At 52.8% G+C, this 14,628-nt stretch overlaps 1 protein-coding gene across 1 annotated transcript in view; it reads right to left on the bottom strand.

The window, feature by feature from the left end:
• Nucleotides 1-14,628, bottom strand: part of CFAP65 (cilia and flagella associated protein 65) — a gene marked incomplete at its 5' end in the record, with an annotated part of 42,152 nt that overhangs the window by 3,133 nt on the left and 24,391 nt on the right. The window contains 13 exons of the mRNA XM_007445854.1: nucleotides 1,983-2,090; nucleotides 2,283-2,396; nucleotides 2,613-2,756; nucleotides 3,923-4,081; nucleotides 4,189-4,380; nucleotides 6,679-6,789; nucleotides 6,937-7,003; nucleotides 7,295-7,471; nucleotides 11,330-11,458; nucleotides 11,769-11,982; nucleotides 13,067-13,195; nucleotides 13,652-13,802; nucleotides 13,986-14,144. Coding sequence (XP_007445916.1) covers nucleotides 1,983-2,090; nucleotides 2,283-2,396; nucleotides 2,613-2,756; nucleotides 3,923-4,081; nucleotides 4,189-4,380; nucleotides 6,679-6,789; nucleotides 6,937-7,003; nucleotides 7,295-7,471; nucleotides 11,330-11,458; nucleotides 11,769-11,982; nucleotides 13,067-13,195; nucleotides 13,652-13,802; nucleotides 13,986-14,144 — 1,854 coding nt within the window. The remainder of the gene's footprint in view (nucleotides 1-1,982; nucleotides 2,091-2,282; nucleotides 2,397-2,612; nucleotides 2,757-3,922; nucleotides 4,082-4,188; nucleotides 4,381-6,678; nucleotides 6,790-6,936; nucleotides 7,004-7,294; nucleotides 7,472-11,329; nucleotides 11,459-11,768; nucleotides 11,983-13,066; nucleotides 13,196-13,651; nucleotides 13,803-13,985; nucleotides 14,145-14,628) is intronic.

Genomic DNA, 14,628 nt, shown 5'->3' with positions numbered 1-14,628 from the left:
TGACCCACAGAGGGCCTGAAATCAATGTCAGCACCTGCTGCCCCCTTAGTTCTGCCCAGCTCCCAGCCACACCCTCTTCCAGAACCTTCCCTAGGGAAGTGCTGCCTGCAGACTTGGAAAATCTGGTTACCTAACTAAAGGAAAGAAATGGAGATGCCACCAAACAATGCAGGCTGACCCAAGGGTACTTGTCTGGTGCCCTGGAGCTTTGTGGTTTGGCTTGATAAGGAAACAGCCTCCCTTATTAAGCCTTAATTCAGAAATCCCTTCTCCCATAGCCCTCAAGACATGATTTGCCTTCACAGTTGGGCCAGAGGTTCAGAGGGGAGTAGTGTCTCCCTGGGGGTTCAGTGTGGAGTACACAGGGGTGATCAAGGTGCAAGAATGCAACCGTGGGGACTTCCCTGCTGGCGCAGTGGTTAAGAATACGCCTGCCAATGCAAGGGTCACGGGTTTGAGCTCTGGTCGGGGAAGATGCCCCGTGCCGGAGAGCAACTAAGCCCGTGCACCACAACTACTGAGCCCGCGTGCCTAGAGCCTGTGCTCCGCAACAAGAGAAGCCACTGCAATAAGAAGCAACACAACGAAGAGTAGACCCTGCTCACTGCAACTAGAGAAAGCCCACGAGTAGCAATGAAGACCCAACGCAGACAAAAAAAAAAAAAAAAAAAAAAGAATGCAACCGTGGGGAGGAGGATCCAAGGTGGATATTTTGTATCATTTATTATCAGTCTCCCCTGCATAAATAGTAATAGCCCATGTTTAGTGAGTGCTTACTGGGTGCCAGGCACCGTTGTAGGCACTTTACATGCATTAACTCATTTAATCCTCGCAGCAGTGCCACAAAGCAGATAACAATTTATTCACATTTTAAAATATTTTGGGGCTTCCCTGGTGGTGCAGTGGTTAAGAATCCGCCTGCCAATGAAGGGGACACGGGTTTGAGCCCTGGTCTGGGAAGATCCCATATGCCACATAGCAACAAATCCCGTGTGCAACAGCTACTGAGCTTGCGCTCTAGAGCCCGTGAACCACAACTACTGAGCCCGCGTGCCACAACTACTGAAGCCCTCGCGCCTACAGCCGGTGCTCCGCAACAAGAGAAACCACCGCAAAGAGAAGCCCGCGCACCACAATGAAGAGTAGCCCCCGCTCGCCGCAACTAGAGAAAGCCCGCACGCAGCAACGAAACCCCAATGCAGCCAAAAATAAATAAACAAAATAAATTTTAAAAAGAATAATATAAAATATTTTAACAACTTTTCTTTTTAACATTTTTTTTTTGGCCATGCTGCACAGCTTGTGGGATCTCAGTTCCCTGACCAGGGACTGAACCCGGGCCATGGCAGTGGAAGCCCGGAATCCTAACCACTAGGCCACCAGGTAACTCCCTTTTTAACCTTCTTAATATGGAAATTTTCAAAAGTATACAAAAGTGGAGAGAGTGCTACAAAGAATCTTCCATTACCCCCCACCCAGCTTCAACAATTAGCAGTTCATGGCCAATTTTGTCTCATCTATACCCCATCTCTGGATTATCTTGAAGCCAGTCTCAGATGTCATATTATCCCCCATTATACAGTTGAGGGAACTAAGAGGTTAAATAACTTGACTAACATCACAGAGCTAGAAATCATCAAAGTCAGGAAACAAACCCGGGCAATTTGTTTCCAGAACCTGTACCTGAAACCACTATGCCACACTCTCTTCCATCAGAAGGTGAGCTCTGCCCGGTTTCCCAGTGCCCAGCACCGGGTGGGTATTCATTAAATACAGGCTACATGAAGCAGGGAATGGTCAGCCAGCTTTCAGTATCCAGAGAGTCTCTTGGGCATGTGCTATGCTTAGCCTAATGAAAGAAATCTAATCTCTTAAGTCAGGCTGACCAGTTTTTTAGGACCACCTCTGATCACCACCTCTGTCCCCTCTGGCAAGGCCAATTGGAAAGCTCTGGTGTTCAAAGCCCACCCTGCCCTCATCACCTTTGCTTTCCTATCTGTGATGGTGAACTCCACTTCCTGCCGCACCTTCTCGTCCTCCCACACCTGCAGTTCCTTACGGTACTGCGTCAGGAGTTTCTGCCGGTACACCTGTGGCTCAGGACAAGGAGAGAGAAGACCAAGGTCTGGAGGGCCTTGGCCTGGGTCTGTGCTGTGGGCCCCCCACTCTTCCAGAGGTTGGCCTTTGCCTCTCTCTGGGGGTCTGGGTATCTCACAGACCACCCCACACCTCAAGACTGGAAGCTGCGCACCATCCCAGCTTCTCGCTAAGGCTGATCCTACCTTGCATACCAGGTCCATGCTATAGAAGCTGGCATGCGCTGAGGCCTTCAGGGTCACCACAAATGGGATCGTCTCTTCGGGAGCCACCTTTCCTCTCATAGGACTCACAGACACCTATTTATTTTGGGAAGGAGTCTCTGGAGCTTCACAGGGATTGTATAGGACAAGATGGGATAAGGGGTGGGATGGGGTGGGATGGGATGAGATGGGATGGGATGGGATGGGATGGGATGGAGTGGAATGGGGTGGGATGGGATGGGGTGGGATGGGATGGGGTGAGTCTAGAGCCCTTCTGGATGTTCTGATTCTGCAAACACAGGAAACTCTCACCTCCCCAAAGTCTAGAGCCTTCTGCTGCCAGACAAAGACAATTGTCTCATTCTTGGAGATGTTGTTGAGGAACAGCAGGCGGCTGCACTTGCTCTGCACAGGAATGTTTCCCAGGGAGATATGAGATTGGGACAGGAAGACATTCTGTTGGTGGAGACAACACAACAGCAACTTTGGGAGGTGAAGAAATACTAAGCATAGCAACCACTACCAGTCACTGAGCGCTTTCAACAGGCCAGGTACCACTGTAGGCACCTGCCATGCATTTGATCCTCACAGTGGCCCAATATATAGGCCACTACTATATATAGGTACTACTAATCATTTCACTTTATAGACGTGCTGCTAAGCTTCAGAGAGCATAAATAATTTTCCAAAGGTCTCTCACAGGCACAGCTGGGATAAACCCTGACAGTCTCACTCTAAAGCCTATGATTTTGACCATTAAAATAGGCTTGGAAGGGCTGAGAAATCAGAATTCGCTTAGAGAAGGCAGAAGTAAAGCCAACAAAATTTGTCTCTGAAGGATGTTTGTAAATTAGTAGGTGATCAGCTGTTGGCACCTTCACTGGGCACACAGCAGGAGCTGTGTTGTAGGGGTATCTGAAAAGATTGAGGCCATGGAAGGGGCACTTTCTCTCTGTCTAGACCCTGAGTGCCTCCAGAGCTGAGACTTTGTCTGGCTCTTCTCTGTGACACCACAGTACTCATCCTTCAGTAAGAGTCCAAAGAGGGTGGGAGTGGAAGGGTGGACAGGCAGATGTATTGGTGGATAGTAACTGGATGAGTGCATGGATGGATGGATGGAGAGATACATGGATGAATAAACAGGCATGTGGATCAGTGGGGAAATAGATGGATGGATGTGTCAGACCTCCCAACAGTGAGGAGTGTGTGAACTAAAGGTAATGTTACTGACTCTAGATATTTCAGCAAAATCCATCTAGGCCCAGGGGAGAGACTGCTCTATATGAAGATAATATCTCAGAGCCCTAGAATGGCAGAGCTTCTTTCTACTCCTTTCAATACTTCCATCCCAATGCACAGAGGCAAGGGCGGGTGGAGGGCCCTGCAGCAGGTGGAGTGGCTGAAGCAGGAACACCTGTGGACACTAGGTGGCAGGGTAAGCCTCTCATGGAGCTGGTGCTGCCTCCTAAATCAGGAGGAGGGCTGGTTCCAGGTTCACCTCTGTATTCCTCCCTTCTCAACTCCGTCTCTTCTTTCGCAGCCTCCCCATCCCTCCGCAGTGGACACCCTGGACCCTCAGTCTCCTCCTAGGCCTCAGGCCTTCCCAGCTCCCTTCCCCCTACCTGTCCAGGAACCATCAGCCTCGAGTGGATGGAGCTATTGTCCCATGAGGAGATGTTGTGGAATGGGGCTGTGTCGCCCATGATGTGAGGGTCATAGCCCACTCCCTGGAAGCGGATGATGGCTGAGTTCCATCCCAGGATGTGTATGGGCACATCCACCTGGGAAGTTAGGAAGGTGGGGGAAGGCACTGGTCAGAGCAAGGTCTGCTGGGGAGGCCACCTCCAACCCCCGCCCCAAGCCCGTGTTAGCCCAGGCTGCTGCTCACCATGTAGGTCTTGGCCTCAATAGGTGAGAAGATCCAGAAGACGAGAGCAGTTGTACCTGGCTGGATCTCCCCTTTGGGGTTGAGGCAGCAGAAGATGGGGTGATCAAAATTTTTTTCCTGAACCTGCGACAGGATGCTGGTCTGGATCTCATATGTCACAGGCACCGAGCCACCGTTATACAGCTCATAAATCTGCAGGGGGAAGGAACAGGGAAATCTCCACACCAGCTCTGGGTTGCAATGCAGAGAGCCTGGGATTCTGTGTCCGCTGTAGGAGGGCAGGTCGATCCCCGTGACGTCACCCTTAGAGTCCCAGAGCTCCCTTAAATACCTCTGATTTCCCATATGGCTTGATCACCCAAGAAGTATATAACTATATTTTCAACCTGTGACATTTAAGTATAATCTGTAATTCTTATTTTATTTGCTCTCAACTTACCTTAGTCAAGGTATAAGGGGACACTAATGCTTGTGTCTCTAGTGTTGGAATTTAGGGAAATGTCCATGCATGCACCATCCAGACCCTTCATCATTTTCTAGGCTCTCATTCTAATTACCTGTGAGGCTGCCACTTTCCATGTCTGCCATTAGAGGTAGTTGTGCTTACAGGCAGATAAGGGAGCAGAAGGAAGATATGAGGGCCCCCAAGACTAACTCCAAAGTTGGGGAATCACAGAACGGCCTGCCTGAAACCAGAGATCTTCTGGTCCAAGCCTCCATGTTAGAGATGAGAAAACGGAAGACAGTGAGAATAAAGAGTTTGTCTGGATTTAGGTCCAGCCCCTCATCTTTCTCAGCACCCACCCCTGAACGCGCTGATGTTTTTTCTCTAGCTTGGACCACCCTCTGAGCTTCAGACCTGGTATCCAACTACTACTAAACAACTCCTCCTGGTTGTCTCATAGGCCTCTTAAATTCAGCCAAAACCAAACTCTTCGCTCTAAAACCTATTCCTCCCCCTAGTGTATCTTGTTTCAGCAAATGGCACTACATATTTCCAGTGGCTCAAACTAGGAATCCATTTTTCATCCATCCCTTTCTCTTACTTCCCAGATCCAATCCCCAGCAAGTCCCAGGGATTCTGTCTTCAAAATGTAAATTAAATCTGTTCACTTCTCTCTGTTTCCTCTGCCCTCTTGCAGGTCCAGGCCACCATCTGTCATCATCTTATGAACGAAAAAGGAAGCTTGGCTGCAGTTGTGGAGTTCGGCTGGAGGTACAACTGGGTCTTCTCCAGATCTGGGGGCCTTTTCCATTGTCTATGTTCAGGGCCATGGGGGAGTGGTCTGATCTCTCTGGAAAGCTTTCCAGGAGGCATGTGAGTGTTTGCCTTCTCTTTTGAGGGTCTGGGCTTCTGGGAAGCCAGTGGCGTAAAGGGTGGTGTAAGGCAGTGAGCAGAGCTCGGGACTATGAGACCCCCTCTCAGGTCTAGGAAGCCCATTCCTCTGCCTCTAGGCTGAGTGGCTAGAGGCCCCTGCCCAGAAACACAAGGGCTTCTCGATTGTTAGAAATTTCAGAGTGATGAAATGTTTGTGAAAATACTATATCCTCTCTTGGAGATTTCCAATGTACATTTTCAGAACAAAGGAACCTGATTCCCTCCAATTAATAAATAAAATTCTATAGCTTTGAGGATTTACATTCTAGCTTTTCACGCTCCAGACAGATGCCCTTTTTGGGGCAGTGATTTTCAAACTGTGACTGAGACCCATTAGGAAACAGGTCATGAAACCAATTTATCAGGTCATGCCCAGCATTTAAAAAATGGAACAGAGCTTCCCTGGTGGTGCAGTGGTTAAGAACACGCCAGCCAATGCAGGGGACACGGGTTCGAGCCCTGGTCCTGGAAGATCCCACGTGCCGCGGAGCAACTAAGCCCGTGCGCCACAACCACTGAGCCTGTGCTCTAGAGCCCATGAGCCACAACTAATGAGCCTGCGCACCACAACTACTGAAGCCCGTGCGCCTAGAGCCCGTGCTCCGCAACAAGAGAAGCCACCGCAATGAGAAGCCCGCGCACCGCAACGAAGACCCAACACAGCCAAAAATAAAAATAAGTAAAATAAAATAAATAAAACATTTAAAAAAATGGAACAGAATAAAATAAAAAAGAAAACATCAGAGTACTTAGCATGTAGTGGTGCACGTATTGATTTGTTTTGTTTCAGTTGTATGTGTATGTATGTATTGGGTTTTCCAAAATGTATTAGTGTGGCTCACGGTCAAAGAAGTTTGAAGAACCCTGTGTTAGAGGAAGGAACTCCCTGCTTTTGCATGGGAATGAGGCCTGGCAAGAGGTTTAGAACCAGTGCCAAGAAGCTGAAGCCTCTCGCCTTGGGTCTCTCCCCGTTGCCCAGTCTTGGGGTCCAACCTGCCACCCCACCTCTTAGAGGGAGGGCAGGGTCCTTGTCATCCTGTCAAGGGCTGATAAAGATACACAGAGATCAATACTTAGGCTTCCTGGTGACCAGGACAATGTAGACCACTGACCTGCCTTGGGGGCAGCGTGTCGCCGATGGGGACGGGGATGAACTGATGGCTGGTGGAGGTGAAGTGCACGTACTTTTGCTCCAGCTTCACTGTCACACCTATGAAATTTAGCTGGAAATAGAAAGCCTGTGAGTAGCATCCTTCCCTGGGAGGAACTGAAGTACCCAACAGAGAGATCTGGTCCCCATCTCTCTGGGGAGCACGGCTCCCTGTGCCTCTCTCTTGGTTTTCCAGGACAGGACCAGAGCTGGGCCTCACCAGGATCTCCCGGCCATGGGACACCTTGAAGAGCACCGGGAGGCGATCAGTGCCAATGAACAGGTGGCTGGAAGGGAGGAGAGAGTCTGGGATGAGTTACTGAACCCTGGTAGGAGTGGGAGAACAAGCGGTCATGGCAACACCTATGGCTTTGGGGCAGCTACGTGGAAACCCCTGAGCTGGGATGGGGCAAGTGGAAAATTAAACTTCCCCTGCAGGTGGGAAGGCGGGGCCTTCTCAGGGCGGTGGCCACTCAGGATACCCTGGAGTCACACAGTGCAAGGCCAGCGTCCTCCATGAGTCGGGGGGAAGGGGGTCTCCAGGACTGCAAGTGCAGGGCGGGCGGTGGGGGCAGCACCTGTATTTGAACTCCACCATCTGGTCTTGCCCGGGACTCAGGCTCCCAGCCTTGGGGCTGACGGAGAATATGCAATTGTCCTGCACGCGCATTTGCTGCAGCTCAGTGCAGTCAAACTCCACCTGCTCTGCCCACAGCTCCAGGTCGATCTGCTGGTCACTTGGAAAGAGGAAGGCCCTGGGAAAGGGGTGCAAAGAAGAAGGGTTGGAGCCTCTCAGTCAGAACAGAGGCAGGAGCTCTGAGCCCCAGGCAGGATGGATGGAGGCCTTTTCTTCATCCCCCAGTAGGCAAGCTGTCCCATGCGTGGCTGGGCAGATGCGGCAGTTGTGGATTCTCATTTCATAATGGCCCCCAAACCCAGGAACAGAAGCAGGGTCCCGTTGACTAAATGGAAAGCGGAGATTGGGGCTCGCATTGTGGGTGCCAGGGGTCAGGGTGCTGGCCACTTTGAGCTGGGCACTGACCCTGGAGGGGTTTGTGTGACAAGCTGTTAGGAAGGGCCATTTGAGCCACTAGAAATGCCAGCAGCACCAACCAAGTGTCCCCAAGAGGGCTGGTAGTGTTGAATCCAAAGCAAGGCTGGGCATAGAATGAGTGCCCCTGTAATGCCTGGTGCTGTACTAAAGCAGATACTGCTCTCTAAATGGTGACCAAATAAGTGACCAAGGGGTCCCAAGGTCACGATCTGAAAAGAAGGATCCCTGCGCTCTCAAAGGGATGGCACAGAACTGTCCTCAAAACGGGCAGAGGTTATGAAGAGGGAACAGCCAGAAGGGGGAAAGAAAACAGCCAACACATCTGAAAAGGCTCAAGGGGAGTTGGGAAATGCAAATCAAAACTCCCTTGAATCAATCTTAAATATTTTCACATCTGAATCCTGACAAATAGTTACATCCAATGGTGGTAAGTTTAGAAAGAACGACATCTTCGAACACAGGTAGGGAGAGAAGAAATTGCTACCACCTTTTGTTGTAGGAATTATGACAGCACCTTTTAGAATAAAAAGTGCATAGAATAAAAAAATGCCCTTTGACTCAGAAATTCTATTTGGGGGAGCTAAGCTGCAGGAATAAACGTAAGTGTGCAGGCAGGCAGGCACGCACGCACGCGCACACACACACAGACACACATACTCACACAAGGATGTTTATTACAACTTTGTTAGTGAGGGCAAAAAATATTAAAAAGCACTGGGAACAACTAATGTCATCTAATAAAAGAGTGGTTTTAAAACGTAAGGGCCATTCATATTACGGAATACTGTGCAACTATTAAAAAGAATGAGTTAGATCTATATGTCTTGATCTTTATTGATCTATAGGGAATGTTACTGACATAATGCTGAGTGAAAAGGTTATTGCTATAATGCTGAGCAGAGAGTAATATGTGTAACATCATGCCATTATGGTAAAAGAAATGAAGCAGTAGCTGTGTCCCTGTGTCTGTGCCTTGTACCAGTGCTGAGAGTGGAAGCTCATGCCAAACCCTCCAGGGCAGACTAGAGAGGGAGCTGGGGTGTTTCTAACGTTTCTTCCATCACCCTTGTATTGTTTGACTTGCTACAGGCAAATAAACTGTTTGGTCATTTTATTTGCAGGGTATTGATCAGCGGCAGAACTGGTGATCTCGATACATCGGGGTTGTCCTGCCCCTTTTCCCTGGCAGCCCTCTGGTGTGGGCCCCCATCTTGGGACTGTGGAAGCCTGCCAACCTGTCCCCCTGCCTCAAGCCACGAATCCTTCTCAGAAGGAGAAGGAGTCCAAGGCCCTGCCCGTCCCCCATCAACGTTGCAGCCACTCTGTGGCCTCTTCTCTTACCCATGTCCGCGCTACACCCTCCGTCTGGGAGGCTCTTCGCAGCCTCTCTTGCCTCTGCTCCCTGGGTTGCAGGTCTAGCTTGGCTGTAGCTTTCTCCAGGAAGCCTTTCTCACATGCCCACCCCCACCTACCACTTCCAAAACAGAGGCAAGTGGCTGCACAAGCCTCTTTCACAGCACTTGTCACCCTGCACCAAAAAGGCCGGTCCGCCCCACCTGGAGGGCAGGGCCTGGGCTCATCTGCATTGCTATTCTGAGCTCTGGGCCTGGAGCCTACACCTAGGAAGCCCCAGTCAACATTTAGCCAATGACTTAATGAATGAATGAGGGAACAGATGATGTTAACCCGTATATCTGATGCCTGTGAGGGATCACCCCTTAAATGCACGGCAGGTTTTCTGTCCTGCCTGCTGCTGCCTGCAGGCCAAGTCCACACTCCCCATTTCTTACTGGTCTTGGCAGGAATAAAACCTTCAGTCTGTTCCTTATGAGTTTAGCAGAGACCCGGCTAGAATTTTCAAAAATAGCCTTCTAAGAAATTGAAAGGAAACACAACAACACAGAAAGCCTAGGAGAGTCAAGCCTTCCCAGGAAGGTTCCCTGTGTTTGCAATCTGGGAACAAGCACGCACTGCCTTCCTGAACCTCCAATGATCTCCCAATGGACGGCCCAGCTCGGCGGGCACTCTGCCCAGCTTTCCTCCTGCCCCAGTTTCTAGCAACCTGGACCCTCTCCATAGAGAGTGTGAGCTGGCTTGCTCCTACACAAATACACACGCATGCACAATCCACCAAAGTACCCTGCTCCACACCAGGACACAGGCCAGTGCCGCTTTTCCTGCCCCCACTCCTGAGCCCTGCAGGGCCTGGCTCCCAGCCACTCAAACAACCCAGGGAATGGCAGATCCAGAGCTCCAGGCGGGCCCTGGGCCTTCCCCACCAGCCTGCCAAGCTTCCCAGTCACTCAGGGCCAGGAGCCCTGAGTTACTCACAGTCCCGGCCCTTCTCAGACAGGAGCCGCCTAATAAATCAGCTCCCCCGGCATCCTCCACCACAGGGAGGGGCAGGACAACCTGGAGAGTACAGGGTGGCCACTGCACCCCGGGTGATGCAGCCCCCCACCAGCCTTACCCACATGCACCCCATGGCTCGGCTCAGGCAGGAAGTTTCCTGAGATCACAGATGCCCACCCCCTGCATATGTTCACCCTTATCCACTCACTGCCATGCCCAGGCTGGGCCCCTGGCTCTCTCCCCAAAGCCTGACCCAGATGGGGACACTTCTTTCTCACCTCCATCTAGCCAAGCAAAGTTGGAAGTCATCAAAAGGAAGTTTACTAGGAAATCAAGGCGTGTGGCAGAGGAAGGGAGGGAAAAAAAGAAATGGCGCTGGCATGGAAACAGGATGCTTACTGGGCACCAGTTTGGGGCCCCAGTGGGAGGAAAGCCAAGGACAGGAAGGGCCCAGCTTGGCGGGCTCAGGTCTCCAGGCCTGGGCCCCCTGTGACTGGGGAATTGCAGCCTGCCCCATGGCCAGCCTCGACCCTTCCTGCAGCTCACCTGGCTTTGCTTAGCCCTGTCATCTCCCTGAAAACGGCGCTGTGGCAGCAGAGCACCGTCCTTCCCTGCCAGAGACCCTCAACTCGCCCCCGTGCAGGCCCGGCCCCCATTGGCCTGGGGCTCTGTCGGGGCTGCCCCAGCGCCTAGCACAATGCCTGGGACACAGGAGCACCTCGCAGCTTCTTGCTGACTAACCAGTGTAGGCGGGGATTCTGGAGTTGGACAAATCTGGGCTTGAACTTGGCTCTGCCTCTAATGGCTGAATGCTCTTGGTTGAGTCCTTAGCCTCCCACCTGTGAAAGAGTCAGCAGAGGGGGGTTTTTTCCACAGGGTTGATGTGAGGCTCAGAGGAGAAGAGGCTCCGAAAGCCCAGTGGCTGGCATGCAGCTGCTGCGTGACGATTACTTCTCATTTCTTAAGCTCTGAAGATGACCCTGCCAGTCTCCATAGTGTGATTCGACCATTTCTGAGCCCGTGGACCCGACTCAGCCAGTGACAGGTCTGGTGTCCTGCTGGGCGACCCTAGTCCCACCCTGGCCTCTACATCCTTCAGTGAGGGTGGGGGGGCACACTTCACAGACACCAGGCGGCCAGGGCTACCACCAGCAAGAGAAGGCCTCCAAGCCCCTGTCCCCCGGGCCCCCGGGTCCCCACTCTGTACCAGTCCAGGGGCACCACTCCACTGTTCTTCAGGGCCAGAAGCACCACAGAGGGTGGGGCATCTATTGGTGCTGCCCCAAAATTGAAGCTGAGCTTCAGAGGGGTGAAGACAGAGGGGGTCTGGCCGGTGCTGTGTGGAGCAGAGAAGTGGTCTCAGAAACAGGGCTGGGGACAGGATGGGGCCCTTCCAGGGGCGGCTGGCTGGGCACCCATCTCCCCACAGGTGGGAATTGGAGAATCTGGGACTCAGGGGCAGGGGTGGGTCAGCACTTTAGACCTCAAGCCCATCCCTGCCTTCTCCGTGCTCCTCCGGGGTTGGGCAGGAATTGGGGAGGAGGTGGGGAGCCCCTTCTTGGACAGGCCCTGGGGCTGAGGGCATGGATGGAAAGCTCCAAGAACATCCCCGGACAGGCCCTGCCTCTCCCCCAGGCCCACCTCACCTGTGCCGGGTGGGCACTTTGTAGGTGAGTTCCCAGGAGGTGGGGTCGCGCTCCAAGTAACTGTTGAGCAGGTCCAGGGAGAAGAGGTGCCACAGATGCTTCCGGGTGATGCCCTCGGCGCTGCCCATGGAGCAGATATCCAGGATGGAGAGTAGGGGGTACACGGCCATCAGGGACACGTGACACAGCTCCTGCTTCTCCCCAACCTTGTTATCTGGGGGAAAGCGGTGCGGGAGAGAGGGGTGGGCTCACCTCACAGCTCCCCTGGGGCGGGGCGTACAGGCTGAGGATGCAGGGGTCCCGGGGAACCTGTCCCAGGACGCTTGTCAGGAGCAGACTCTGGGATGCTTCCAACAATAGCCAAATTTTATCTGATACTTTCTATGGACCAGGCACTGTCCTAAGAGCTTTGCAAACACCACTGTGCACTGTTTTCAAACTATTGATAATACTTACTAATGGCTTTATTGAGATATAATCTATATGCCATAAAATTAACCCTTTTAACACATACAATTCAGTGATGTTTTTTGTATATTCAGAGGTGTGCAACCATCACCACAAATTTTAGAATGTTTTCAGGCTTTCCCAAAGAAACCCAGTACCAAGTAGCTGTCACTCTCCGTTCACCCCTGGCAACGACTAATCTACTTTCTGTCTCTGTAGATTTGCCTATTCTGGGTGTTTCACATAAATGGAATCATACAATGTGTAGCTCTTTGTGACTGGCTCCTTTCACTTGGCGTAATGTTTTCAAGGTTTGCCCGTGTGGTAACATGTACTTTATTTTTTTGCCTGTGCACCATTATTATCCCCATTTTACAGATGTAGGAACTGAGGCATAGGGAGGTTAAACAAGTCGCTGAGATTACATGGCTAATAAGTGCTGAGGCCAGGATCCAATTCCAGGGAGTCCACACTCTTAGCCACTCTCCTGTGCTGGACTCCTATCAGGCAGCCCCGGGGCAGGATGGTAACAACCTCATTTTATGAAGGAGGAAACTGAGGCCCAGGGCAGCTGAGGATTTGCTTATGATCCCACAGTAAATCAGCACAGTGCCCAGCCCTTCACGTTGAGTCCTCCAAAGCTCAGGCACACACAAACGGACACCCACACATACAGATGTGGTTGGTATGAGGCATATACACCAGACACCCAAAGGCACACCCTGGCACACTCACACCCACTCTGCCAGCTCTGTCTGAACCCTCGGCATCCTCCCACCCCAAGTCCTGCTCACACAGTCCTCCCCCTTTCCTCCCTGGTCTTGACTCTCCGTGCCAGATGGCCCAGGTACCTCTGTGGGAGAGGAGAGAGTAGTTGATGGTCCAGGAGTACTGGGAACGGTGTTTGGGACAGGCGGTCAGGCAGATGGTGTCCTGGGACCGGGGCGGCATGCTCCCCTCTGTGCGGTCCAGCTGCAGAGCTGTTCAGGAATGACCGGGTGGGGTCAAGGGCAGAGGAGGCCCTCAGTGCAGCCCAGGGAGGTCCAGCCTTTCCTCTTGCTCCGCCCCAGATACTCTCCCCTGGACCAGCATTGCTCTGGTTAGAGGGCAGGCCCTGAGCCAGGAAATGGGGAGCAGAGTGCTTCCTCCAGATCAAGACAGTGTGAGGACATGTCTTGGTGTCACTGGCATCTGCTAAGCACTTTGTGCCACCTAGCTGCCTGGTGAGGCAGGCTCCACCAGCAGCCCCATTTTACAGATGAGGGAGTTGAGGCTCAGAGAGGACAATCACCCGGCAACGCCACACATCTAGCAAGTGGAAGCACCACGTTTTAAGCCCTGCTCTGCCTGCCCCCGAACCATGGTCTGGTTAGCCAGTCTTAACCAGCGCCCCTCACTGCCTGCCTCCCAGCCCAGTCCTGCCCAGGCCTGAGTACCGAGGGGGCCATTGCCGACAGCCTCAGGGCTGCACTGTTCCAGGAACAGGCGGTAATAGAGGGTGCAGTTGCCGTCATTCAGGAGCACCAGCACCCTGGTCTGCTCGCTGTTCACCAGCACGTTCCCAAAGTCCAGCTCCTTTTCCTTTGCCTGAGGGCCAGAGTCAGCCAGGCCGGGGTGGGGGGCTCCCCCAGGTCCACGGCCCCATCTTTCCCAACCCTGGCCTCAGAGAATCCCCAAGGAAGGGCAGGTTCAGGCACCCTGGGGCCTTCCCTCCCGCAGGTGCCCTGGTCCCCTGCCCCCTCCGCTCCCCGCCGGGGTCCTCCCACTCACGGAGAGGCTGCTGCTGATGCCCATGCCCACCAGCCGGAGCATGTAGTGGGTGGTGGCGGGGGGCTTGGTGTTTGGGGGCAGGCCAGCTTCCCAGACCCACATCCCCACTCGGAACAGGTACTTGATCTCCTCCAGGGGGCTGAAGGTCCACGTCAGCGTCTGGGGTCACAAAGATTAGCCCTGCATGGGGGTCTCTGGGAACCCCTGCCCAGGCTCTTGGACATCTAAGGTCCCGCTGCAGGATATCAGGCTATGGTAACCCATCCTGAGTGTCTCCCCGTGCCAGGCACTTACACACATCATGTGCTATGTTATCTCCCTTATAGCCCCTCGATCCCTTAGCCCCACGAGGTAAGTGGTATTATTTTAGTGCCTCATTGTCTGATGAGGAACTGGAGACTCAGAGAACTGGGGTAACTTGGCCAAGGCCACACAGCTGATGAGGGCGCCTGGCAGGAGCTGGGGTGTGAGCTCTTGAGGTGACTCCCAAGCCTGCGTGGCCTCTCGCCTTGCAGGTTACTACCCCCGGCTTCTAACAGACACCGTGTGTTGGTGGTTCTTGGCTCAAGTTTGGCCTCCCCAACTAGGAGGCCCTAGACCAGGGATGGAAGTCTGCTAGCTTGGGCCCCACCCATGCCCCCCC

This window comes from Lipotes vexillifer, unplaced genomic scaffold, assembly GCF_000442215.2.
Source record: "Lipotes vexillifer unplaced genomic scaffold, Lipotes_vexillifer_v1.1 scaffold965, whole genome shotgun sequence".
NCBI lineage: Eukaryota > Metazoa > Chordata > Mammalia > Artiodactyla > Lipotidae > Lipotes > Lipotes vexillifer.
This window is presented reverse-complemented; position numbering and strand designations above follow the sequence as displayed.